This window comes from Camelina sativa, chromosome 4, assembly GCF_000633955.1.
Source record: "Camelina sativa cultivar DH55 chromosome 4, Cs, whole genome shotgun sequence".
In the NCBI taxonomy this organism is placed as follows: domain Eukaryota; kingdom Viridiplantae; phylum Streptophyta; class Magnoliopsida; order Brassicales; family Brassicaceae; genus Camelina; species Camelina sativa.
This window is the reverse complement of record NC_025688.1, coordinates 20,879,874-20,907,172: the sequence shown is the minus strand read 5'-3', so window position 1 is coordinate 20,907,172 and position 27,299 is coordinate 20,879,874. Positions and strand designations below refer to the sequence as shown.

General features: G+C 37.8%; 5 protein-coding genes, 2 long non-coding RNA genes and 1 pseudogene across 7 annotated transcripts; 4 read left to right on the top strand and 4 right to left on the bottom strand.

Moving 5' to 3' along the window:
• Positions 1,329-2,423, top strand: LOC104781528. The gene is made up of 3 exons (XM_010506226.2): positions 1,329-1,706; positions 1,842-1,905; positions 2,011-2,423. Exons 1-3 carry the CDS (start codon positions 1,398-1,400, stop codon positions 2,184-2,186), a joined length of 549 nt encoding a protein of 182 aa, XP_010504528.1. The 5' UTR covers positions 1,329-1,397; the 3' UTR covers positions 2,187-2,423.
• LOC109125088 lies at positions 3,950-4,506 on the top strand. Its single transcript, XR_002037747.1, has 3 exons — positions 3,950-4,130; positions 4,232-4,347; positions 4,452-4,506. It is a non-coding gene; the product is annotated as an uncharacterized LOC109125088 (long non-coding RNA).
• Positions 4,521-11,495, top strand: LOC104784111 (annotated as a pseudogene).
• Positions 13,113-13,997, bottom strand: LOC104784110 (serine/threonine-protein kinase PAK 4-like). Its single transcript, XM_010509176.1, has one exon. It carries the CDS (start codon positions 13,995-13,997, stop codon positions 13,113-13,115), a length of 885 nt encoding a protein of 294 aa, XP_010507478.1.
• LOC104781527 lies at positions 19,150-20,041 on the bottom strand. Its single transcript, XR_766915.2, has 2 exons — positions 19,770-20,041; positions 19,150-19,600 (listed from the first exon to the last, which is right to left on the bottom strand). It is a non-coding gene; the product is annotated as an uncharacterized LOC104781527 (long non-coding RNA).
• Positions 20,733-22,999, bottom strand: LOC104781526 (WEB family protein At3g56270-like). Its single transcript, XM_010506225.2, has 2 exons — positions 22,548-22,999; positions 20,733-22,073 (listed from the first exon to the last, which is right to left on the bottom strand). Exons 1-2 carry the CDS (start codon positions 22,731-22,733, stop codon positions 20,916-20,918), a joined length of 1,344 nt encoding a protein of 447 aa, XP_010504527.1. The 5' UTR covers positions 22,734-22,999; the 3' UTR covers positions 20,733-20,915.
• On the top strand, positions 24,222-24,997 carry LOC104781525. The gene is made up of 2 exons (XM_010506224.2): positions 24,222-24,406; positions 24,451-24,997. The coding sequence occupies exons 1-2, from the start codon at positions 24,222-24,224 to the stop codon at positions 24,788-24,790; spliced, it is 525 nt and encodes a 174-aa protein (XP_010504526.1). The 3' UTR covers positions 24,791-24,997.
• Positions 25,124-26,902, bottom strand: LOC104781524. The gene is made up of 4 exons (XM_010506223.2): positions 26,422-26,902; positions 26,001-26,130; positions 25,668-25,728; positions 25,124-25,288 (listed from the first exon to the last, which is right to left on the bottom strand). Exons 1-4 carry the CDS (start codon positions 26,783-26,785, stop codon positions 25,145-25,147), a joined length of 699 nt encoding a protein of 232 aa, XP_010504525.1. The 5' UTR covers positions 26,786-26,902; the 3' UTR covers positions 25,124-25,144.

Sequence of the window (27,299 nt, the reverse complement as noted above, 5' to 3'; positions counted from 1 at the left end):
GACCGATGTTGACCAGTATTAACCAGTGTTGACCAGTATTAACCAGTGTTAACCGGCGTTGACCAAAAAAAATATTCAAAAAATATATTTTTTTTTCTTTTTTTCCTAAAAATAATATTTTTTTAGTGTATTTTTGATAACGAAGAGCAAAAAAGCATGCGAAGATTAATTACAGTTCATCATTGTGAGTTTTATTTTATTATATAGAAGAATCTGAAACGGTTAATTTTGGTATAATAGTTTTCTAATTACGATTCCTACTTTTACACGATTTTGTGCACATTTTTTTTTGTTTTTTAAAAAAAAACATAAAAGAAAATAGTGGCTTAATTCGATTGGACATGTGACTTATGCTTTATAGGATAAATGATGTCAATTGAAATATATCCAAGGCATTGCCAACTATTTCTTTGATTTTACAAAACCAACCTTTAATTTTACAAAATCAACTTTTATTTTTTAATTATCTTCTAGATATATGTCTTTCATGTAAATAAATAGAATTTTCATTATTTTCTTCCTTTATTTTTCATATTAAAAACCAATAAATAGTTGGCAATGTCTTGGATATATTTCAAATGACATAATCTTATAAATAAGTAAAAAGAAAAAAAAAATATTTAAAACCCCCACCTTTGAATATACAAAATAAAAAATGATTTTTAAAAAAAAAAAGTATATATTTGTTATTCTTTTAAGACAAAATCTACTACTTTGGTGGTATAGTTTTATTATATTATTTTTGGTATATTTTTTGTATTAACAAAATTAGTTACTAGATATACCACAAATTTTGTTTGTCATATAATTTTTTATTTTTTTTGGTATATAATTTTTTTTTGTTGTATAACTTTTTGTTGTTATATTTTTTTTGTAAATTATACAAATCATTTATCTTTTTTATTTATTTATCAAAAATACATAAAAACAAAAGAAATATTATTTTTAGGAAAAAAAAGAAAAATATATTTTTTTTAATATTTTTTTTTCTGGTCAACGTCGGTCAACGCCGGTTAATACTGGTCAACGCCGGTCAACATTGGATTTCGGCCAACCTCAAATGTTTATGGTGTTGTACATATAATCTATGTTTGTTTATGAATGTTTTTATGTGATGACATTAGTTACTGTAGTTAACAAAATATTTATATTGCTAAGGAACATTTTTTCTTAATTAAACAAAATTGGAAGAAGTCTCATAAAATCATCAGATCACTAAACTCCCACGTAACCACATTAACAATCACAAGTCATATTCTTCATTTTTTATGGCCCCCGTTATATATTCAACCCGCACCTCACAACCTTATGTACGTTTTATTATCTTATATAAATAAATGTATCCCCAATTTGCTATCTCCATTAACTTGGAAGTTGAGTGAGAAAATTTACAAAAGATGGGTTTGAGAGCACTGCTGCCTCTTCAACACAACAGTGGGTTCATATCTACGGCCAAAGTTCCCATCTCAAGAACCTCTCCGAGATTTAACCGGAGTCCTAGATGGGTCGTTGTGTCGGCCAAGCAAGATGATAAAGATGATGAGAAGAAGAATAAGAAGAAGAAGAAGGAAGAGGAGGAGACTTCGTTGTTTACTCAATTAACTGATGCGTTGGACTTCTCACAGGTTCGGTCGGAGAAAGACGCTGACCTTCTCTACGAGGCTCGTGAAGCCACCAAATCTGGTGGCAAGATGACCCAAGAACAGGTTTAATTTGGTCCACACGTGTAATTATTGGATAACATGTAACGCTTGCTTATTCTAGTTAAAACATGGATAAAGAATATTATTTGGATAATCAAAATCGAAGTACATTTGATGTATATTCGTAATGATGTGTAGTATGGGGCATTAAGAAGAAAAATCGGAGGGACATACAAGGACTTTTTCAAATCCTACGTTGAAGGTAAAAAATCTAGAGAACTATTATTATGGATGAGCAAAATGATGAATTTATTTGTTATAAACTAATTTGCAAATTATTCTTTATTTAAAATGATGAATGTAATAGTGGATGGGACATATGTGGAGGAAGGATGGGTGGACAAAACATGCAAGATTTGCAAAAAGGACACAAAGGGTGAGGCAAGACAAGTTGACAAGTTAGGGAGGTATGCTCATGTCTCTTGTCTTCAAAATCCTCCAAGTTCTTCTGGAAATTTCTTCACCAGGCTCTTCTCTAAATGATGATCAAGTTCCCAAAATCATATGAATGTGTTTGTTTGTAACTAAAATATTCTTGCAGTTTTGTGCCTGTGTTTATAGAAATCGAAGTTAATTTACGTACAAAAAAACAAACAATGTTTATTGTATTGATTTAACAAATATGAAAGCGACAGAGGAGGGAGGATGTACATTTATGGTCTAAATGTCTTGAAGTTTTTGTAACGAGCTCCTATGCTAAAGAAAAAACGCTTATATGAAGTTAACCTACCCATGCGCGACCGATCGATATACATTTTAAGTGAGACAACTAAATTCATTCTATATTTTACAGTTTTAATTTTACCCCGTTACAACTTTTATAGTATAGATTTTTCTCGGAGACCTTCATTGGGTCATTTTCTTTTCTCATACTATCAAATAGGCTCCCACTGTTAAAAACAAAAAAAAAAATCGATATGAAGCAAATACGAAGCTGACAGATTTTTGTTTTTGTTTTTGTTTCCCCTGAATCTTGCCTTTGTATATTATTCTTAATTTTGATTCCCTATGGAAGCTGATAAGCTCGAAGGTCATCTCATTAATTTGTAGTATACATAAATTTTGATATACTGTAGTATATGGTTTAAAGCTTTTTTACTTATCGAACAGGAAGAGTGAAAGACACATTTTAATTTTAAGCCTATCTAATTATTTAATAACAATTCTCACACAATTACTATTTTCCTACTATCCAGCCTAAATTAATTTTCGAAAAGTCTCGCTCTCTTTTTTAAAAAAATAACTATTAAAAAAAAGAAAAGAAGAATCCCAAAATATGAAGTCGTAGAGATTTTTGTCAAATAGACTATAATAAAGACTCTTCGTTTCTTATTCTCTCTTTACAAATCTCCACTCCTCTCTCTATCTCTCTCTCTTTCTCTTTTCAGTTTTCACTCCAAAAAAAAAACCTCTATTCCGGCGTCGTTTCTAGGTATTTTCTCGTCTTTTGCGTTCTGCTTTTTTTTTCGCGAAAGGAAGAAAGAAATGGAGTAGAAAAGAAGAGCTTTTTACAGTAGTTTTTTTCTGTGTGTTAATGGAATGTGATGATTTCTTTGTTTTGTTCACTGGAAATGACTCTTCATTTTGAAAACTTTTCCTAAAATAGAAAGTTCCGACCTTTCGCCTTTCGGTTTCAAGGAACAATTTTTTTTTGCTGCGGCTAAGCAACAAAAACATTGGGGTCTTCTTTACTTTAGATTTATGTTCAGAAAGTTACGACCTTTTGGTTTCAAGGAACAATTTTTTTTGCTGCGGCATAGCAACAAAAACACTGAGGTCTTCTTTAGTTTAGATTTCTGTTCAGAAAGTCACGACCTTTCGGTTTCAAGGAATTTTTTTTAGTTACCACATATGGTTTAAGCTTATAACTTGGTTTTTTTCTCTGTTTTTTTTATTTGTAAGGGTTTTTCATGGAGGACAAGGAATCGTCATCATCAAGAGTTCTGGAAGCAGAAATCGTAGGAATCACGTTCTCCTTAGCAACTCACAACGAGATTGTAAGTGAAAAGTCCTAAACTTTCTCGACATACATACTGTTGCTCCTCTCAGGGGCGGATCTACTTGCAGCTGCAAGGGTACACAGATTTTGTAAATTTGATATTTGGCTTGGACAAATAAATGTGTTTCTAGCTTAGGTTGTAAGAGTTCCCCATGCTACTCCTAAGATCTTAGGTTTGATTCTGCTATTGTGCCCCAAGTAAAAAAATTTGCTCTTGTGCTATGCTCTTTAGTTTAAGTTTTGTGTTACATCTTTAACTTCTCTTCTGAGTTTTCGTTGGCCTGGTTCACTATTTTCATAGCGTGCACCATCAATTAGTGAGGGTCCAATCAACCATGCAAGCCAACTTTTTAACCCCTTCTTGGGGTTACTTCTCGAGTTTGGCAAATGTGAAGCTTGTGGTGCCACGGAACCTGATCAATGTGAAGGTAAATCAACTTTTTTTTTTTGGTTTTGTGTATGATAGAAGAATCTCTTGAATCTCCTATTACATAACAACTTTCTAATATCCTTTTTAATTTATTTTCAGGTCATTTTGGGTATATTGAACTGCCAGTACCAATATACCATCCTGCCCATATCACAGAGCTCAAACAAATGTTGAGCCTTTTGTGCTTGAACTGTCTAAAGATACAGAAGACTAAGGTATTACTACTATATACATTCTGTTTCCTTGACTTCCATATTATTGGTGATCCACTCGGAGGATAAGTGCCTTAAGCCATATGTTTTCACTTTTCTGATTACAGAGACAGAGCACAAGCCATGGTCTTGCGAAGCGGCTTTTAGGTGCCTGTTGTGAGGTGAGTAAAGCCGCCATGTCGATTCTGCCATTGTGTGTTAGATAGAATGTCTTGTAAATTTACATAAAAGCGTTTTTGCTTTCAATGATATATTAGGAAGCTGTGCACATCTCAATACAAATGACGAAATTGGATGGAGCTTACTATTTAGAACTAAAGCTCCCTTCTAGGTCGAGACTACAAGATGATTGTTGGAATTTCTTGAAAAGATATGGCTATCACTATGGGAGCGATTATACCAGACCTCTACTGGCAAGAGAGGTCTTATTCTCTACTTTAAATAGTCTATTTCTTTCGTACAGTGTTTATTTGTTCCTGAAAGTTACTTTTTTTGGGAAATAAACACAGGTGAAAGAGGTTTTAAGACGAATCCCATCATAAACAAGAAAGAAGCTTACAGAAATGGGGCATAAGCCACAAGAAGGCTATATACTAGAATATCTTCCAGTACCGCCGAACTGCTTATCGATACGCAATGTCTCTTCTGATGGTTTCCTCTCCATGTCAACGGTAAGTCAACTGAAACTAACTTACAACAACATCAGTATCTCTCAATGGCCAATGCTTGATGAGATCATGCATTTTTCTGTTATTCTTGTCTTCAGGATCCATCCAGAAGTGGGTTAAGAGATGTTCTGAAGAATGTGTTAGATATTAAAAACTCGGGAAAACGGCCAATTCCCCCTGAACTTAGCTACTTTATCGTATTCATACGCGAAACTTTGAGATGTGTATTCATACACGAACAATGCAAATCCGGCTAAAACCATCAAATCGACAAACGGTGTTACTGTTCTTTTAACAAATGCTGACTGTAATGCCATGTTTGTAATAGCTATGAGGAATTGAACCCACAACCCGTCATATAAATTACCAAATACATAACCACCACTGCCAAGACATCTTTAGTTGTAAATGCAATCGAAATGATATATATAGATAATTCCTTTTGTCTTCTCCATTCTTCTTTGTTCGTCTCTGATATACAAAATTACAAATTCAGAAAGCTTTGTCTTTGTATTTCTCAATCAATTAATTTGGGGCTATTATCCTCCAAAGAAACCTGAATTGAAGAGGCAAACCGAGATTAAAGGTAACGTCTCTCTAAATTAACTGTTCATATTCGATCCAACTATTCTAGGAGATGATTGAAACTTTGGAGATGATAAGACAAAAGGAAAGAAACAGATGATTTTAAGCAATTAGTGTCAAAATCAATTGATGTAATCTCTTTTGAAGAAACGTTCTTCCTAATTCTTCTCTCTTTATCTGGTTTCGTTTGTGGGTCTTTTCGTTTTATGTGAGTCTGTGACTATGGGAAGAGGGACGACTAATTGATTGAGAATAGCTGTAAAATTGTTTTTGTCTATATATACAACTTCGATTGTAATTATAACATAAGTTGTCGTTGCTCTAGTGGTTATGTGCTTTGTTAAAATGACGTGGCATCTAAAATTGCAAACCTGGCATTACAGTCAGCATTTGTTAACGGAAAAGTAACACCGTTTGCTGATTTGATGGTTTTAGCCGGATTTGCATTGTTCATGTAGTAAATTTAAATTTTAATTAACTTCATGTAGTTACAGGCACACCTCAAAGTTTCGTATATGAATACGATAAAGTAGCTAAGTTTAGGGGGGAGAATTGGCCGTTTTCCCTTAAAAACTCTAGGTCTGGTGAGACAAATTTTGTGTCACATGCTGCTGAAGCTAATGAAATTTACAGAGTGGTGGACAACTATATACAGGTGAGGGGTATGACAAAAAGAAACATAGATAAGAGATATGGTGTAGGCAAGGTCAACGAGGACAGTTGTTCTTCCAAGACTTGGTCTGAGAAATTGAAAACACTCTTCATAAAAAAGGGTTCTGGTTTCTCTTCCCGCGGTGTCATCACTGGTGATGCCTACAGGCGTGTGAATGAGATTGGAATTCCTTATGATGTTGCTCGGAGACTCACTTTTGAGGAGAGGGTTACTGTTCACAACATAGGATATCTACAAGAGCTGGTTAACAAGGAATTATGCGTGAGTTACAGCCAAGGTTCTCTGACCTACTCACTGAGATATGGAGCCAAAGGGCACACTCAGCTAAAACCTAGGCAGATCGTAAATCGCATGACGAGGGATGGAGATATTGTGTTCATTAGCAGACCACCAACCACTCATAAGCATTCCCTTCAAGCCCTTCAAGTGTACATCCATGAAGAAAATACTATCAAGATCAATCCGCTTATTTGTAGCCCCCTTGGTGCTGATTTCGATGGCGACTGCATCCACATCTTCTATCCACAGTCACTGGCGGCAAAGGCTGAAGTCAAGGAGCTTTTCTCAGTTGAGAATCAGTTACTCAGCTCACACACGGGCCAACTTAATTTGCAGTTGGGATGTGATGCAATGCTTTGTCTCCGTGTGATGTTGGAAAAGATGTTTTTGGACAAAGAAGCTGCTCAACAATTGTCCATGTATGGCTCTTTGTCTTTATCACCAGCCGCTCTAAGAAGTTTAGTGAATCTGACTCGGCTTGGATGGTATTTAAGATTCTGCAGCTTACCTTTCCTGACCACTTAAGCTGCAAAGGAGACAAGTTTATGGTTGAAGAAAGTGAAATTTTGTTCTTTGATTATGGGGCTGAGACAATGACATCCTTCATGAAGAGCATTATAACTTCGATTTTGTTGGAGAAAGGTGCAAAGGAAGCTCTTGGATTTTTTGACTCATTGCAGCCTATGTTGATGGAACACCTTAACACTGATGGATTTAGTGTTAGCCTTGAAGACTTTTCTATGTCTAAGGAGAACATTGGTGTCATTCACAACATGATCAGGGAAATTTCTCCTATGGTGTCACGTTTGAGATCAACCAATGAAGATGAGTTTCAGCTAGAGAATAGCATACAACATGTGAAGGAGGTCGCTGCTAATTACATGTTGAAATCACACTCTATGCGAAACTTAATAGACATGAACAATGTCTCATCCATTGATAAGCTAGTGCAGCAAGTAGGTTTTTTGGGTATTCAACTTTCGGATAAAGAGAGATTTTACACTAAGAATCTAGTTGAAGACATGACTCAGTTTTGTTCTTCGTCTGTGGAATTTGGATTAGTGAAGAGTTGCTTCCTTCATGGGTTGGATCCATATGAAGAGATGGTTCATGCCATTGCAACCAGAGAGGTCATTGGTCGATCTTTAAGAGGTTTAACTGAGTCTGGGACCCTGTTCAAGAATCTGATGGCTAATCTTCGAGATATTGTGATCTCCTACGATGGAACAGTAAGGAACAAATGCACGAACTCAGTTGTTCAGTTCAAGTATGCGATTGAGGGAACTTCTGAACGTGGGCATCGAGGTTTTTTTGAAGCTGGAGAAGCTGTTGGAGTATTGGCAGCTACTGCAATTTCAAAACCTGCCTATAAAGCTGTGCTTGATTTCTCACCTAGTAGTAATTCACCATGGGAGCTAATGAAGGTGGAGAATTCTCTAATGAGTCCATCAAGCTGTTGGGATATTGACTTATCCTTGTATGTACATTAACACTGTTTTCTTTTTTCTCAGGAAGTGCTACTTTGCAAAGCCAACTTCCAAAATGCAGATAATGATCGTAGGGTGATTCTCTTTCTAAATGAATGTTTATGTGGGAGCAAATATTGCCAAGAAAATTCTGCTTGCACAGTCAAGAACATATTAAAGAAAATAAGTCTTAGAGAACTGCTGTGGAGTTTCTAGTTGAGTAAGTCAGTCTCTTGTTTTCTAATAACCATAGTTGCTGCCCTTTTCTAGTGTGTTTTGTGCCTTTCTGCATTTACTAACATGTCTCTTTACAATATATGTTTTGTCTTACTTTCTTGCAGATACAAGAAGCAATAATCTCATATGGAGAATTCTGTAAACGACTTCTTCCTTCAGGGTCACGTTCATCTAAACAAGGTCTGAACTTTGGTTGCTGCATAATTTAAATTTTCTGAAACCCTTGATGTTCTGAAGAAGTATCTTACTCTAGCTATCCTTGGCCAGGAATTTATTTTTTGACTTGTGTTTGGTTTAATAGACTCTGCTGCAAGAGTTGGCCATCAGTAAGCATGAGATAGAACAAAAGTGTGAGGAAATGATAAATTCATTGGGGAAGAAGAAGAAGAAAACTCACCAATTGAAAAGAACAACTTTTTCAGTCCGGTTCGTTAAGCATTTATGGTTGACTTGAGAATATGTATCATTGTACTATAAAAGGAGAAAATTAGATTTTCTCTTTGCAGTTCTTTTTATCTGCTGAGTTAGAATTGTCTACTTGTGTAGTTTTCTAAGGTTTTCTTTTTCTTCCTGGATTTAACAGTGAGAGCTGTTGTTTTGGAGATTCATGTGGAAGCAAGGAATCTGGTATGATGTGCTTGATGTTCTCCTATGACAATGCTGATGACCCTAATCTAGAAAGAGCCCTTGATGTCCTTTGCAACCAAATTTACCCAGTTCTGATGGAAACAGTAATCAAAGGTACTTGACATTATCGCATTTGTCTTGCGTTCTTACCCTTTCTCTTGAATATTAATACTTCTGAAAAAGGATTTCTTGATGATGTTGTTGTACATTCTGTTTCTAAACTGTGTAGGTGATCCACGGATCTTCTCAGCAAATATTATCTGGAAAAGGCCAGAGAAGAAGAGTCCAAACGGTGATGCGTCTAAAGGGGAATGGGTTTTGGATGTCATTGCTGACAAATATGCTGTAAAGAAGAGTGGTGATGCATTGAGAGTTGTGATAGACGTTTGTCTTCTAGTGTTTCACCTGATCGACACAAGACGCTCAATCCCATATTCTGTAAAGCAAGTGCAAGAGTTTCTTGGAATAGCTTCCACTTTTGAGCAAGTAGTTCAGGTGCCTGATTTTGCACTACCCCTCACATTTAATTTAACACTTGATACTTGTCCCATGTTTTATGGTGATATCATTTTGCTCATTGACTTTGCAAAGATGTCCTTTTTTGTTATTGTAGCGTCTCTCTGCATCGGTGAGAAAAGTATCCAAAGGATTCTTAAAGGAACATATAGTTCTTCTAGCAAACCAAATGACTTTTTCAGGGAATCTGCTGGGTCTCAATGCTGGAGGTTACAAAGCGTTGACCAAGTCATTGGATATCAAGGCACCATTCACAGAAACAACTTTGATAGTAAGTCCTCTGCTCCTCAATTTTTTTAATACGAGTCCCTTCAAAAGATATTTGTATCATTGCATTTTTTTTTATGTTTTCAGAATCCAATAAAATGTTTTGACAAAGCTGCTGAAAGATGCCATAAAGATCCTCTATCATCTGTGGTTGGGTCCTGTTATTGGGCAAAACATGTGGCCGTTGGTACGAGTTCAGGGTTTGATCTGTTATGGAACAAAAATGAGGTAGAATCACTCTTTAGAAGTCCATATTAACGAACCACCTTTTAAGTGAGTCTCTCATGTAACTTGGCTGGAAATTTTGACATTATTTTATTTTATCAACATATTTTCAGACTAATCTAAATGATGAAGGAGTAGCTCCGTACACCTTCCTTCAAATGGTCAGATCATGTACAGATGGAGATACATACGTTGATTCCTCTGGTTTTGACGTTTTAGAACAAGAAATTGAGGAATGGGAGGGTTCTCCTGAGCGAGACCCTGCTCTTGAAGAGCCTACGTTTGAGGAATTACTAGATGAAGGTGAGCTAGCTGCATCCAAGTGGGATCAAGGGTCATGCAGTGGTAGAAGTAAAGGTGGTGCTTGGGAAAAGCCAAACGAGGAGAATACCAATAATGACTCAGCATGGGGAAGTGCCATAGAGTTAGGTCAATGTTCTTGGGAAAAGCCAAATAAGGAGAGTGGCAAGTCATCAGGTCAGGATGCTTGGGAGAAGCTAAATGATGAGTGTAACAAGTGTGATGAGCCGTCATGGGGTTCTCCAAGCAAAGGAAAATAGATTCATAATGTGATAGACCCTTGGACTATGAGAAAAGAACCAGATTCAAACACACATGAAAACCATGACGATGATGGAAATCCATGGGTGGCATTGGTAGACACCAGAAGCAGAAACGAGAATGAAAAGCAGAGAAGTCAGTGGGGAAATCTGAACACTCACAAGGTTACTGGGAAGCAAAGAGGAACCCTCTAAGGCCACCTAGAACTGGAGAGGAATACATGTTTTCAGCAAGAAGACAATGGTTGGACATGTTTACCTCTGAGGAACAGGATATTCTCTCAGATATTGAGCCAATCGTGAACACTGTCAGGAAGATAATGCATCAGTCCGGGTATGCTCCTTTAATTCAATTTCCAGATCACTGTAGTATATGAAGTAAGATGGGGACACATAGAGATGTTTAGTTACTTTGACAATAGATCAAAGACAAAAGACACTTATCTTTGGCTTTTAGTTTCTCATGATGGCTTTCCATATATTTCTGAAATTATTTTCTTTTTGATGAAGGTACAAAGATGGTGATCCAGTTTCGTCTGAACATCAGATGTTTGTCCAGGAGAAGATTCTGAATTTCCATCCACAAAAAGAAGCAAAGATTGGTGTTGGCGTCGAGTATATCACGGTACAAATCGGCATATTGTTTGATGTTTGTTCTGATATATATATTTGGAGACGAGAAGAATATGATTTTGGGTATGGTAAACAATGCAGGTGGATAAACACACATTGTTCCAGGAGACCAGGTGTTTCTTTTGTTGTCTCAACAGATGGGACCAAACAGGATTTTTCCTACATAAAATGCATCAAGAACTTGTTGACAGAGAGATACACCACCTGCATGGCTGTAGATTTCATTGCAAAATACTTTAAGAAGAAGAGTAATCTTCCTTCGGGTGAGAACCAGGACAAGAACAAAGATGCCACAACAGCTGAAAACTTTGAAAAGAAACAAGAGATAACCACAGAAGTCTCTGAAATCCCCTCTGGTATTGGAGCAGAAGAGACTCAGGATCAAACAGAATAGAAATCTTTTGTCTTAAAAAAAAACCTGTCCTTTTTCTATATGGTAACTATATTGCTTGTTTTGGTCTAGAACAGTTGTTAATTAACTGCATGCACTTGGTACTTTTTGTTGAAAACAGTAATTCTAAGTTTCATTGCAGTTGCTTTATCCTCTGCTAAATAACTAACTAAGTATTTAATAGAGTAACAAATGTTATCCTCTGCTAAATAACTAACTAACTAAGTATCCTGTGTTAAAAAAAAAATGTGTAGCACTTTCAAGTTTCAAGGTCGTCTTGAAATTCGCTCTGCTTCTCAAATTAGCCAAAAAAGTTATCTACAACGGCCATGTCTGCAACGTTATGATTGTGAGGCCGTTTAGTAAATAGCAAGCTATGAGGGCTAGAAGAATAAGTTTATCAAACTGTTGCAGATATATAATTCATATTGTTGTATATCAGTATATGATTATACGGTTAATATATTCAAGACGTACGTATTTGAAATAACACATAGCTCAACCTTTAACGTAAAAGAATCTATCAAAATTACTAAAACTACTAACAAGATCAGGTTGGAGTGTAAGTTTTAATAGTAAGAATCATTGTATGTATATCTCTAAGACATTATATGTTAACAACACTCAAAACTACATTTCACTACTACACTTTGATCGCAATAAGTAGGCAATCTTTCTTAATTAGCACACATGACTCAAACATCAGTCAACAAATTCACAAGCTCCCAAGGATCTTCGTCATACTCTGCTTCCATCCATGTCACGAATGTAGTCCAATATGTTTAGGTAAATATGAGAACTTGCCTTGGAGTTTTTATCGTTGAAGGATATTTGTTTAGATATGGTAAAGTGTAGTAAGCTATGTTTGATGGATGGAGATTATATTATTCTGGGATGGGATTTTTATGGATTTATGTTTATAAATTAGACTCGTCATAAACGTTTGATAGATTTGTCTTAGATCACTTCTAAGAAGACCTCGTAGGGATTTAGTTGATATGGTATATATGTTAATTAGGTATTGAAGATCATGATTGTTGTGGAACGTTTCTAGTACTTTCATTTTGGTAGTTTGAAACCTTTCTTTGTTACTCTTGCATGATTATGAAAAACTATCTAGAAAAAAGGAATAATTGTAAAGGCAAAGACAGAATTAGGCTATAGTCAAAATACAATTGTAAGTTTCTCAGCCGATCAGAACACTGAAGATGTCAATACGTACTCCGATCCTAGAAGTTAATTAAACGTACATATTGGAGTAGAAAGTAACACAACCGCCTAGAAGTTAATTCTCCATCACTCTGAAACATCAACAAAACTACTTCTTTCTTTTTTACAAAAAATATTGGAAATATTTTTTCTTCAATGACATAAGATATTAGCCAAAGTGGTTTTCGCTAGGCTGTTACCTAGTTACAACAAGGTGGGAGCTCTCTTCACTGACAAGCACGGAAGCACCATACCATTAATCTACCACCACCATATCATGAGGATCTATCTATCTTACATCTCTTGTAGATTGGATCAGAAAATATCTAGGTAAAGTAATCTTGAGATTGACTTGATCAACTAAAACCAAAATCCTCTCAAAACTCTTCATAATCTCCATTTTCCATTAGGTATAAGTTTCCGGCTTTCTCTCTAGATAAACCTTCCTTGAACCACTCCGTCACTTAAGCAAGCAGGAACCGGAAGCATCTCAACCGGTGGAACCCCAATACTTTGCCTAACAAAAGGATGGCTCAGCAGATCCTCTGCGGTGGCTCTACCCGCCGGATCACGCACAGTGCACTTGCTCACAAAGTCGAAAGCCATCGATGATAGAACCTCCGACAGGAAAATAACTCTTCCTCTTAGCATAACAATAGGCGGCGGCCCCAACATCTTAACCACCATAACACCTAAAGACCATATATCAACCGCCGGCGAGATAATCCTATCTGGCCCGACCGCCTCTGGAGCCAAGTAATCCGGGCTTCCCTCGAACAGAGACCCTTCCAATGGTATAGGTCCATTAGGCTCCTTGGATAAACCGAAATCAGCAAGTTTGAGTTCACAAAGCTCTCCATGAGTGTAGGTCTTGAAGATGAGTATGTTCTCTAGCCTGAGATCACAGTGGACGTAACCTGCCTGGTGAAGATCCTTGAGCCCTTTAAGAATCATGAGTGTGCAATACCCGACCACGTTCTCCGGTAATCTCCCACCGGCTTTGGTTAGCATGTCTTTGAGTGAACCATGCGGTGCGACTTCCATGTAGATAGAGCTGACCTTGACATTGACGGGCATGGTTTCGTGATAGATGAGAGGGCTTGTGGGTCTTACGATCTTGAAATTGATGGAGTTGAAGTGATGTAAGATCCTTAATTCTTTCTCCAGATTCTCTGAGTATTTGCGGAGAGATGTTTTCTTAGCCATGAGCATACCATCAGGGGTTCGAACGAGAGAGATGTAGCCATAGTCGCCTTGGCCGAGACAACCAAGTTTTGGTAAGGTGGTCTCTTCCAAGATCCATGAACTGGACGACATGGCAGTGACAAAATTTAGGGCTGATGTTTTGTTTTGTCTCTTGGTTGAGATGGAAATTGTGAAGATTACTTCTTTCGTTGTACTCTATATATATACAGTAGACATTAATTGGTAGAGTACTCAACAATTTCCAGTTGGCTTCAGAATCTGTATTATAAGCAATTTATTAAATTGTATGTTTATTTGAGGTAGGATATATCTACGAAAAAAGGAAAGCAATATGAGAGGGACTATTTTTATATAGAAGAAAATCTATTTTCAAAAAGAAAAGCTATAATTAACATGTATAACAAAGTATTTCTTACTTTTCTTTCAAATGGATATTAAAATCATATCCTATAAAAAAAGAAATTTTTTCTAAATTTTATGTAAAAACATAATGTTTTAAAAATTATATTTTACGTAATTTGACATATGTTGAGATTCCAAATTATAGTTTTTTTTTTACAACAAAAGAATCAGCTCAAAAGAGTTGATTAGGGGGTAAATTGTTTACAAACAAAACATGTTGTGGAGACAGACGCGCTTGGCGTGCCAAAGAATCTGCACTTACATTCGCATTACGGAGAACGAGAGATAGGGAAAAGGAAGAAAACTCCGCTTGATCTATCTTGATGTCGTCGAGGTAGGGGGTGAAAGCCGGCCAGTCGTGAGGAGAAGACACCATCTTCACCAAGTCAGAACAGTCCGTGTAGAAAGCCACATCCCGATAGTCATGTCCGATCATGCACCGCATAGCCCAAATGAAAGCTTCTACTTCAGCATGTAGAGGAGACAAACTTCGTCGGAAATTGGTTGCTCCCATGTTTGACCTCGAATCTTGAGAGGAAGAACAAACCCAACCTGCACCTGCAAGAGCGTCAGTCGCTTTCCAAGAGCCATCAACGAAACACCGATAACCCGTAAAAAGGTTGGAGAGGGAGCTTGTAGACCCCATTTGTCTAGAATTAGGGACAAGGGAAGGATTGGGACGATCCTCATCCTCAACCTCCACCTAGGCCTGCAGCCAGGCATTCGCCTCTCCCTCCGCCAACCGGACTACGTCCAGGGGATTATCCATTACATCCTCAAAAACGCGAGCATTTCGCGCTTTCCAAATATACCACATGAGCCACATGAAAACTGTTATCTGAGAACCCGGATTAGTAGAGCCTAAGAAATGATCCATATTAGCGTACACAGACTCCGTTAGGAAAGAGTCAGGACCTACGGGAACCTGAGCTAAAGCCCAAACCTGTCGGGCCGGTGGACAGCAGAAAATAGCATGATTTATTGTTTCCTCCTCTGCCCCACACCGTACACACCCTGAATCACACGCAATTCCGCGTCGCCGCAGATTTGCCGAAACCGAAATACACCCTGTCAAGACCTGCCACATAAAATGTTTAATTTTCGGTGGACAGTGAGCACCCCAGACACCGGCCAAGAGAGGAGTAATCTCTGGACCCGACCGAGATACCGTACTAAGCCGTGATGCAGCAAAACGCTCCGTGTCATACCCAGATTTAACTGTATACTTTCCAGATTTTGTAAAATGCCAACCCAGGGAATCTTGTGGCCGACAACTTCCCAAAGGTATAGCCCCTATCAGATCAACATCTTCCGGGGCAAAATGCTCCTTGAGCATATCCATACGCCAATTATTCGTATGACAATCAATTAAATGAGAAATTTGAAGAGAAGAATCCTTAAGAGGACCCTTACTAAACGCTGGTCTTGGGGATTGAGCTGGTACCCATGGATCCGTCCATATTGAAATGGACTCTCCCGAACCAACCCGTATAATAAGCCCTTTATTAACCAAAAATCTAGCAGAAATAATGCTCCTCCACCCATAAGATGGAGAATAAGACCGTATCGGTTCCATAGGATTAGAATTCCGATAGTACCTGCCCTTGAAAACCCGAGTAAACAGTGTGTTCGGAGCCTCAATCAGCCGCCACAGTTGCTTTTCCAGCAATGCTGAATTAAAATCATCAACATGCCTAAAACCCAAACCCCCCAACTGCTTACTACAACAGAGCTTATCCCAAGCTAACCAGTACATCCCCCCAATCTGTCATGTAGTACTCCACCAAAAATTTGCCACTGCACTCGTGAGTTTTGACGTTATTGTTTTCGGTAATCGGAGGCACGACATTACAAAAGTTGGAACCGCTATGGCTACCGACTTGATCATCACCTCTTTTCCCCCTTTGGAGAGGAGTTTTGCCGACCAACCCGTCGTTCGACTCTGAAGTCTTTCCCGAACAAAAGAAAAAACCTTTGTCTTGGACCCTCCCAAACTCTCCGGTAACCCTAGATATGATCCCATGCCTCCCAAATTTGATATCCCCAACACCTCATGCATCTCCGTCCGCACAGCCTCATCCACCTTATGACCAAATTGGATTGAAGACTTGGCAAAATTTATTTGCTGATCCGAAATAGCCTCATACTGTTTTAAGAGATCCAAAATAACACCACATTGAGCCTTATCTACTTTGCAGAAAAAAAGGCTATCATCCGCAAACAACAAGTGCGTAATTGGCAGACACTTGTTCGCTACTTTGATCCCTGTAATCTGTTTATCCCGTTCTGCCCTCTGAATATTTGCAACTAAAACCTCCGTACACCAAATAAACAAATAAGGAGATAAGGGATCTCCCTGCCTTAAACCTCTCTCTGGGACAATCCTACCAGTGGGTTGGCCATTGAAAAGGACCTTATATTCAACAAAAGTAACACAAAATATAATTCTGGAAATCCACGTCTCCCCAAAGCCCATTTTCCGCAACAAAGCCGCAATAAAACCTATTCCACCCTATCATACGCCTTGCTCATATCTGTTTTGATCGCCATAAACTTCCCTTTACACGATGGATTTGTTCTTAACCCATGAAACATCTCCTGGGCGATGAGAATGTTATCCGAGATCAGAACGGCCTGGAACAAAAGCGGTCTGCGTTTCCGAGATAAGATCGGGTAATATTGGTTTTAACCGCTGGCACAAGATTTTTGAAATAATCTTATACCCCACATTACACAAGCTAATAGGACGCATCTCCGCCATCCGGGTTGGCTTGGCCACCTTCGGGGTTAAGCAGATATGCGTCCTACTCAAACTTTTATCAAAAACACCCTCTTTAAAAAACGGTCTACCATGGCCACAAGATCCTCCTTGACGACTCTCCACGCCTTCTGGAAAAACAAAGCTGTCATTTCATCCGGCCCAGGTGCCTTATATGGGGACATCATAAATAAGGCCTTACGGACCTCCGCCCCCGTTGCCGGAGCCATTAATCTCTCATTTACCTCATCCGTAATTACCGTTTGCACCTCACTTAAAGAATCCTCAAAATTAGACGGGTTAATAGAAGTAAAGAAATCCTCAAAATACGATACCGCAACATTACAAATATCCTCATCCTTTGTAGACCAAACATTATTCTTGTCATATAGGTCAGTGATCCGATTACGAACCCGTCGCTTCTTTGTTTGAGCTTGAAAGTACTTTGTGTTTTTATTCCCCACCCGCATCCACCGATTACGGCTTTTCTGATACTAATAAATCTCCTCATCTCTATAAACGTCCCGCAGACGTGTGGTTAAAGCAGTAATGACACCTGATGCAACTGCATCATCCGCTTGAGCCACAACCAACTGGCGCTTAAGATCCTCAATAGTATCTCGTCCAAAAGGAACTTGCTCTTTACGCCACCGAGAGATAGCTCGTCGACAATTCACAATTTTGTCCACAAAAGTTGTCGGACCCTCATGTTGTTCCCCAACCCAACCCTCATGTCGGACTCCAAATTATAGTTATTAGATACATTGTTGATATTTATTAAAAACTTTATGGTCTACAAAACAATACTTCATAATATTTTTCTTGTTTTAGGTACACTGAAAAAGTGATACTTGTTGGTTCGGTATTTCTTCATGAGAGCATACAGACATACAATGTTGTAATTCTCATCCTCTTCTAGCATCATTTGCAGGTAGCTTCGAAGCTACATGGTATAATCCTCAGTGGCAAATCCTTCTTCAATTCCAAAACTCGCTGAATTCCAGAACGTGGCACCTCTAGTTACTTTCTACTCCAATAATTTATTGTAATAACATATGTATGTACTAATAATCCGGTATTCCACTTGAGAATGAAACATCTTGCCTTCGAATATCATTTAATTAGGAATCAAATAACTTAAAAAATACTTAGAGTTGGCATGTATTTCATATAAAGACTAACTCGTCGATGCCTTGTCAAAGTCATTGGCTCGTGAACGGATCTCATACATTTTTTCCAAGAGTGAAGTCAATCTAATTATCATGAGGGGGTATGTGAAAGAACTTCAAAGAAGAAATGAATTATATTTATGTAAGTTTCTCTATACTAATTGTAGATAGAAAAACCATAGTCACTGATGTATAATTACAAACTTACATCACATATACAAACTTCCCGTTTTGCTTTCTAAATAACCTATCATTTTCGCACCCAACATATATCAATAATAATAAAAACTTCACGTAAAATATCAAAACATCATGCTTTTTTAGGATATGAATTTTATATCTATTCTGAGAGCATAATTTTCATTTCCAACTTCTCTGTAATTAATTTATCCAAGAAAAAGTGATACAACTTATGGTTCAATACTGATTTGTGATTTCATATGGCACACTCTTCAGCCTTCTCTAGAGTCTGCACTTTAGCGTAAATCAATTTGGTTTTAGTCCAGCATCCCAAAGAACTTGTTTATAGTATCTTCGATGCAAGAGACCGTTTCGCTACTCGTGATCGTCTGTCCTCCTAAGGGGGTCGCTACTCGCTACATCAAGAGAATGAAACGCAGGATCATATCTTCTTCTCTTGCACTTTCATTGACTCAATCTGAAGGTTTTTCACCAATCTCGATCTTCTCGATCCTCCTTTGAGCCAACACATTCTGCTCGTATGGGATCAACATGCACTCCAAACTCACATATTGTCCTCATGGAAACGGCTAGCTAACCAGAGCGAGTATTTTTATTAATTAGTGGCCATAAATGTTTTTCTTTTTCTTTTTGGCCATTAATAAATATGTAGGTTTTTTTGACAGATTTCTAGTGAAGTTGGTAACCTACTTACAAGTTATATAATATATAAAAAACATATCATATTCATACATACTAGGAACTTAAGAACTCCGTTAAACTTTTCTCCACTACAAACAGTTAACAACAAATTAGGGGGAAAAAATTAGTGGAAAAAGTAGTATTTGATTAGTAATTGAAGCTGCATTTGAATAGCCAGAAAAAATGACTTGCCTTTTGAGACACCTTTAGAGGTAATATTGTGGGAACTGGGATGAACGGAACTTAGATGGAGAATACTCTAACACTTAAATCGATAAAAATTCTATATGCTAAACCCAAATATATAGATTGTTACAAGACTGGACTACCATCATGCCCACTTAGGTAAGAACAGTCCACTTACCAAAGCTTTATTCCGATTCAACTATATAACCCCGAATGTGAATTGATATAAATATTCCATCTTTGAACCGAAAAAACCCATCCACGTCTAGAGATCTCTTCTATCTTCCCTTCTCCATATGGTTTACCCTGAAACTAGCCTGCACGTGATGCCACGACATATATAAATTGACTTAATGACTTGTACGTTATAGTTGATCAGTATATCTATAAGACTATAACTATATCAAAATCATATATACTAAAGTGTATTATGCCTATTGCCTAGAAGGCATTATTAAAGAATGAGATTTAAGGATGGTTGCATACCGGTACCATGCTCGGAGAGACTCGATCCGTCGAGGTGGATGTCGAGGCCCGGCAGCCATGCAATGGATCCATCGACCGGATCTTTCTAAAGATCGATAGGTTAGTTTATTGACTATATTGAATAAGGAGAGATCTTAGTTATTTTTGGTTTCCATGGAGCTTGATCTGGATCTTTATGTACTATACATCCTTTGCGTTTTATAAGCAAAGCAGAAGGTATTAAAAAAAAAAGCTCAAAAGGTTACAACAATTTTAATGCTTGGGAGAAACAAAATTAATAAATAAAAAAAAGATGTCTTTTTGGTTTATTGACACGAAACGAGACCAAAGCAACCTAATTTCTTAAAAAGTACGAACGTACCGTCGGATACTTGACACGCGGAAACAGACTAGCCCACGTGTTTCGAGTGGCACATTTTAGCTAGGGACTATGATTTTGCTAACCCACGCCGCTCTTCAAATTTTCCACTTTTATTTTTTTCTTTCTTTTTGGGTTCATTACTTCATTTGGTTATATTATCTTCTGAGCCAAAACGAGGAATCCAGAAGAAATCTTTGTTGCGAAGACTAATACACGTGGCTTTTAGACATTGGAAAGATTAAGATTGCCTGAAAAGTCTTGGCCACGTCATCATTCTGAATCTGACTACTCCCAAAACTATTAAGCTGGTCAAATCGTAAAAAGTACTTTTTTTATTTTTATCTCCGTAGTTCTTCAAGTCTTCAACTATATGTTTCAGTTTCTATTTTGAGAATCTAGAAAGTAGAAACATTATAAAAGACCTACGTTATAAAAATAAAACATAGTTGTGGTATTGATTATGGATCACCTAATTAGCTAATCCAACACTTTAAATGCATTAGTTAAGAAGACTCATATAATATAATGAAACTGCCCACCACACCACCTAAATCATATGATCAATGCCCTTCACTAACTCCAATAATTAAGTATGATTACTAGAAGCTTTTTTTTTTTTTTTTTTTAAATATTCGTCACATTTTAGTCAGAACAACACCTTTCACTCTAATCATCTGGGTTTGCTTATGATAGAAGCAACAACACGCATCAAGGATCAAACCAAGAAAGAAAAAAACACAAACAAAAATGGGTAAAAACATGTTTTCAAAGGCTGGGTTTTTAGCTTACACTGTTTCTCCAATGGAAGCTTGATGTGTGTGAATGAACTTAAACTTTCTCCTCGGTGTCACCAACTGATTCTCATCGTCGATAGTAGGAACTTGTTTCCGGGTTAGAACATTGCCCGTTGATACGTTTCGTTTCAGCATTGGCTCTGTGAGATAGATTCGTGGCTCGTGCTGTTTCACATGGCTCAAGAAGGAGCGTCGAGAGAAGCTATCTCTTTTCGTCGTTCCTTTTGGTCCAATAGCTTTCTGGTCTTTCCATGATTCTATGTTCCACTGGCGAACCGCATCTTCTGCTTCAAGTTGCTTCACACTGGCGATTTCCACCCGGTTAAATGCAATTTCCAAGGCTTGTTTACTTTGTTTGACTTCTTCATTAGCTTCCTCCAGCCTTCTCAATATCTCTATTCTTGAGACATTGGTGGATAATTCTTTGTTCATCTGTGCTCCAAGTGTTAATGGAATACTTGGCTGCTCTGGGAAGCAGAGAGCGTCTTGGTTTTTCCCGCCTGATAACATGGTCATTTCAGCAATCGCAAGTGCTTCCGCTGCTCTTGCAGCCTCTTCCATTTTTCTTGCAGCAACCAATCTCATTTCTGCAGTTCTTAGACAAGCCTTGCTCTGTTTGTGGTAAGGTGTATCATTGGTTTCAACTACCATCTTAACCTGTTCACATTGTGGGTTCACAGGTAAATCCTCCGTATTAAACCTCTCTCCTTGGTCAGGACCTTGTGGTTTCAACTTCAGACTATTAAGCTCCTCAGCTAGAGACGCTGCTCCAAGGAAACCTTTCTCTTGCTTTGTTGTCATATTCAGAGACTCAGCATAGGATTGAATCAACGCAAGATCATCCATGGTTTTACCAAGATTCATACATGCCTGCTTCGATTCAATGAGTGTCAGATCTGGAGACTTGTGGGAATTACGGTGAGTGCGTTCATCGATCATCTCTTTGATGTGTGAACGCAAATGTTCAGGGGTCTCCCTGCATCTCATTGCTTGTTGCTGGAGCTGCCGCTTCACATCTTCGACAATGCTTTTGGTTGATGCAAGAGCTTCTAGAAAATCAAGAGTTTCTAACTCTTTCATAATTAGATCCTTCTCAAGCTCCACAGTCTGTTCTTTCATTCTCTTTATATCAAATTCTCTCACACCCTCCTGAAGAATGACAAAGCAATAAACATATCATGTCAGAATATATCGCCGGCTCTAGCCCTCAATAGCTTGGTTGTGCCAGAAGCAATTAGCGCATGTATATAGACGAATACATCGATTAAACACTTCATTCAGTTGCCTCATTACAAAAACATAAACATAAAGTTTCAAACTTGGGTGAAGATGATAACATATTCTGACTATCACAGAGGCAGAGCAAACAATTCATGACGATTGAAACTGTCCACAATTTTAACACAAAACCGTCCTTACACTTACACTTACACAAAGTTCTAAAATTTCTACTTAGTGTCAGCATAAAACTTCACCAAATCGAATTAGCTATCAGACTTATAAGCATACACGACACCTAAAGAACATACATTTCAAAGTTTCAGTGACACTGATACTCACAGATGCATCGAACAACAAGAAATTAACAAACTTTGCAAATCGGAGATTAGAAACAGAACTCACGAAATTGTTGTCTTCGAGGTTGAAGGGACGACCACCAAACAATGGTGGAGAAATGTCGACTTCACCTCTCACTCCTTCTCTCCTTGCACTCACCGGTTTGAAATTCTCGGACCCGGATCCGGTTCTCACCTCCCGGATAACAGGTGTACCCGGAATCGTCTCCGGGTTCTGAAACCTCTCCGACATTTTCCGCGCTCTCGAGAAACAATCGATCGAAAGGGAAAGATAAGTGAAGAATGATCCATTAGAGTAATCATTAGTTAACTGTACAGAAGCAAACAAGACTGAGAGCTTCTCTATGATTGTGTTTTCTCGGTAATGAAAGCCGCGCGCGACTCACGACGACACAACGACCCGGAGAACAATGAAGGCTACTTTGATGATGATTCATATAGTAATGGGTGTGTCACTACGTGGCTGGTGTTGATTCGTTGCTTTTTCTCTTATTGGGCCGTTCTTTAAGGAATCGAGTTTGGGCCGTTGATACGAAATTGGACTCAGTTGTTAGCTTTATAGAAGATTTTTTCCTTTTCTTTTCCGAAAGTATTTTGTGTTGTTTGTGTTCAAAATACGATATCGATATATGAAATTTGTCATAATTTCTTCCCATGCCTATGTGATTAGTGTATAGTAAATGTATGCGTGAAATAAATAGGTGGAGCTTTCCCTTATAGGTTTTTTTTTGTCTAACCAATTTGTGTGGCCATCAAATCCGAGTAGGAGGGAGAACGGACCACGTACCAATACGATTGGGGAAACAATCATTAAATATCTATAACACGGCCTTCTCATCACTCAACCGTCCTAATTCATCACTTTTGTCTTTCGATCCTTCACGTTTCTATTTCTTTTTCCGCATACGTATCTCCCCAACGCATTAGAACCACACACACCTTTTCTAATTACTATTGGTATGTACGTTTGCACCAGTTCACTCGTTTTATACATATAAGCCTATATATTTAATGTACTCGTATCTTTTTTGGATGTAAAACATACCCCAACTGTTTAGTCTGCGGAGTCGATCGACAGTAGTGAGTAGTTTCTATATTACGACAAACAATCAAGGCTCTAAAGTTTTGGTAGGTGTAAAGTCTTCGTTTATCTTCTAAAGATTTAAACGTGTGGATTAGTTTGTCAATAATTATTTCCTAAATTACAAGAACACCCAAAAAAAAGAAGTTTATAGACGGGAATCCTACTTAAGGTAACATATTTAATACAAATATTGATTACTCAAAGCAATGCATATAGTGTCGAAACTTTTACTAACGGTTTACCAATAATGTGATGTGATCCCCACGACTCTCTCGTAATTAATGAAAAGCATTAAGTAATAGCATACACATATAGCTCAGTAAGATAGCCACCTTTCATTTATTGTCTAACCATTTTTTCCTATGTGTATTATCTTCTTTATACTTGTAATATGCTCCTCCATATGAAATTTTCCATTGGAAAAATCTCTAAATTTTAATAGAAAAAAAAGAAAAACAGAATAAATATCCACGATTGTATATTTGTATATATACAACCGTGCCAATAAGATTCTTTTGTTTCATCGGCAAACTAGTTTTTTACTCACAAACACATTACTCTTTTTCACTTTTAGCGAGACTTAAACACATAGAACAGAGTCAAAGAGACCACTCTAAATGTCAGGAAGATTTGGAGATGACTATGCATTCGATGACGAGAGATCCTCCTACTATGGCGGAGCCTCCATACCATTCATATGGGAGTCAAGGCCAGGCACACCCAACCACCTCTGCTCCGATTCCTCTCTTCCTCTGCCGCTCACTCCACCTCCCTCATATTACTCCTCCGAGTTGTTGTCGACACCGAAGAGACAGGGCAAGGTGAGAACAAGAATAAGTAAGTTTCTGTCCATGTCCATGTTCAATGATCTGAGGAGGAGCAAACACGGTAGTAAAAAGACGACCAGCTCATCGTTTTCTTGGTCTTCTACGTCTTCTTCATCTTCTTTTTCCTCTTCGCCACCACATTCTTCGAAAAAACGAGTGAGTCATGACAAAAAGTCGCCACTTCTGTACGCTAACTACAAAGAGGATGAGCTTAGGTCGTCGCCTACCTCGACTCTGTGTTACTCCAATGGTGAAAGAAATGGATGTAGCTCTTCAATGGGGAGTCTGAAGAGAGTTCTGTTCTCCGGATCAATGGAGAGTCTGAAGAGACATGGAACTGGTAAAGCCCTCATCAACAACGACAAGAATAAAGCTTGATTATGTGAATGATTGAATCTATGCTCTGTTGTTCATGTTGTTCTGTGAGCTGCTTTGTTGTCTCATTGAACAGACAGTGTTATAGTGCTTGATGTGTGAATGTAACTGTATTACGTGTATATATAGCTTGTATTGTGGACAGGCTTTTTGTCAATTCATGTATATCTTGAACCAAGAACGTTCTCCCACTGATATTATAAACCGATAGATCTGTTGTATACACAAAGGTTGGCTTGTAATGTCTACTAAGTGACCAGTGTAACATTCCCTGTGAGAAGACTCCGTAGCTATACAGTGAATACGAACCGGTTATGGTTTCTCTATGATATCCCTAAGATTGTTATCTCTTCTTACTTAGTCTGAGTCGCTACTAGATGCATATTCTACTGGCAGCTCAAATGCATCTATCTCTGCAAAGTATGCTTTCTGCTGCTCAATATATTCCGGAGAAGCTGCATGAACCAAATTATCGTTCTCTTGCTTTACTGTCCGTTGCCTCTGTAATGTAACCATAGATAAAGAATTAGATTTGGAGCAAACTTATATGGGACCAGTAAGTATAAGGCTCTACAAATGAACAAAGGGATATAAAAGTTGCACATCTCATTAAACAGCAATCACAGCTTATCTCATGACAATATTCTGAAAAGACTAGGCATCCATCTTCGAACTATGTGTAGCACTGGTTTTCAGAAATCATGACAGAAGAACATTGTAATCGATCAATGTTGAAACATACAATGCACTGATATACAGTTTACTAGAGCAAAAACCCGATAGATAAAATACTAATGGCAACTTTTCCACAGAAATATGAGAGCAACACAGAACTATCACACTACTGATAAGTATATAGGTAGAGCTTTCCTGGATTCACCTTTTTGGGAGCCATTTTCAAGGGCTTCGTTTTGTTTACATCTGCTTGACATGTTTTCTTCCTGTGATACAAATTTCAAAGAGAATTAACTAACAGCGACATGCTTCAACAAGCCACAAAAATGTTAAACTAATTTGATGGCCATGATAGGTTCAACACTAATTCCAGTCATCTCATCTAATCTATGAATAGAGAACAAGCCACAAGACAGCACCAACAAAATTAAGTAGCAAGTACTATGTTCTAGCCTGGTTCCACATGTCCATTAGCTACAGGCCAGATCTTATATCTCCCAAAACTCAACAATCATATATAATCGAATGAGTTTCATACCCAGCGCTTGATGTCAAGTCCAGACGCATGCGAGCCGCTGCACTAGAGGGAGAAGAAGATGCGTCTTTATTCCTCTTCCTTCTCACCGTGTAAACAGACCAAGGCTCAGCAAACTCCGTGTCACTAACGCCTAAGCATAAGAAATTTCTTAAACATCAGCTTAAGATAGAAACCAAAACCAATTTAGCAGAATTATCAATTGAAAATTAACAGATACCAAATTTGCAATTCACTTAACATGGCTATAATCCACTAAAACATGATGAATTCAAGCATAAATCTAACGATTCCTGAAAACCCCCAAAACCCAGAAACCTAAAACCCTAGAGTTGCGCACAAAATCCAATTCAAATCAAAAATCCCTTAAAATCGATACAATAAAACCAAATTGGATCAAAATCATCGCAGATAAATCAATTACCCAAGTCAGAGCGCGATAATTGGGGACGAGAAGGAGCAGAGGCCGGAGAACCCAGATCTGCAGACATACGGCGAGTGACGGGTCTAACGTTCGTGGCAGGAGACGGAGAAGCTTTCTCGGAAGCAGTCTCTGAATTAATAACAACATCTTTGGGTTTCTCCTTGAGCGTAGTTTGATCTACTAACCTCTTGAGAGATGAAGTGAGACTAGGATTCGCGAATTTGAGTGAAGAAGATGGCTGTTGTCGAGAAGATCTGGAGACGATGTTGGTACAATCGGCAAGCGGTTTCCTCTGTATACGTCCTCCGACGGAGCGAGGAGCTTCCGATATTTTACCCGGTGATCTTCGCGTCGGAATATTCATCAGAGAGGTCTTTGGGGGGAGAAGATTCTACACTCGTCGTTGGCGGGAAGGTAGAAAGGTCTAAAACGAAAAGGAGAAGAAGAGTTCTGAAGAAGGTTCGATCGATTGAGAGCTTAATGTCAGGGGATTGATTTAAGAGAAAGCCCAAATTGGGAAAGTGTCATTTGGGCCCTTGTTGTTTTTTGGATCGTATTATAGTAATAATTAATTTTCTACCTTTTTGTAAACTTTATGAAGTGTAAGGATCGACAATTATTTTCTAATAAATGCTTTTCTTTTTGTAAGGATAAATATAAAACTTAAATGTTTTTTTAAAAAATAGGATGAAATTAAAATTTAAAAGAAAAATGGGACAGAGGATAGTTGTTTTTTTTTTTAAAGTGGGAGGAGAGTAGTACAGCAATACAGCCCATATTTTAGGTATCTTTTGCATCGTATCATTTCTCTCCTTTAAAGCTTTTTGAGGTGTTGAGATGATAAACACATTATGAGAATTTAAAAAAAAAAAAAAAAA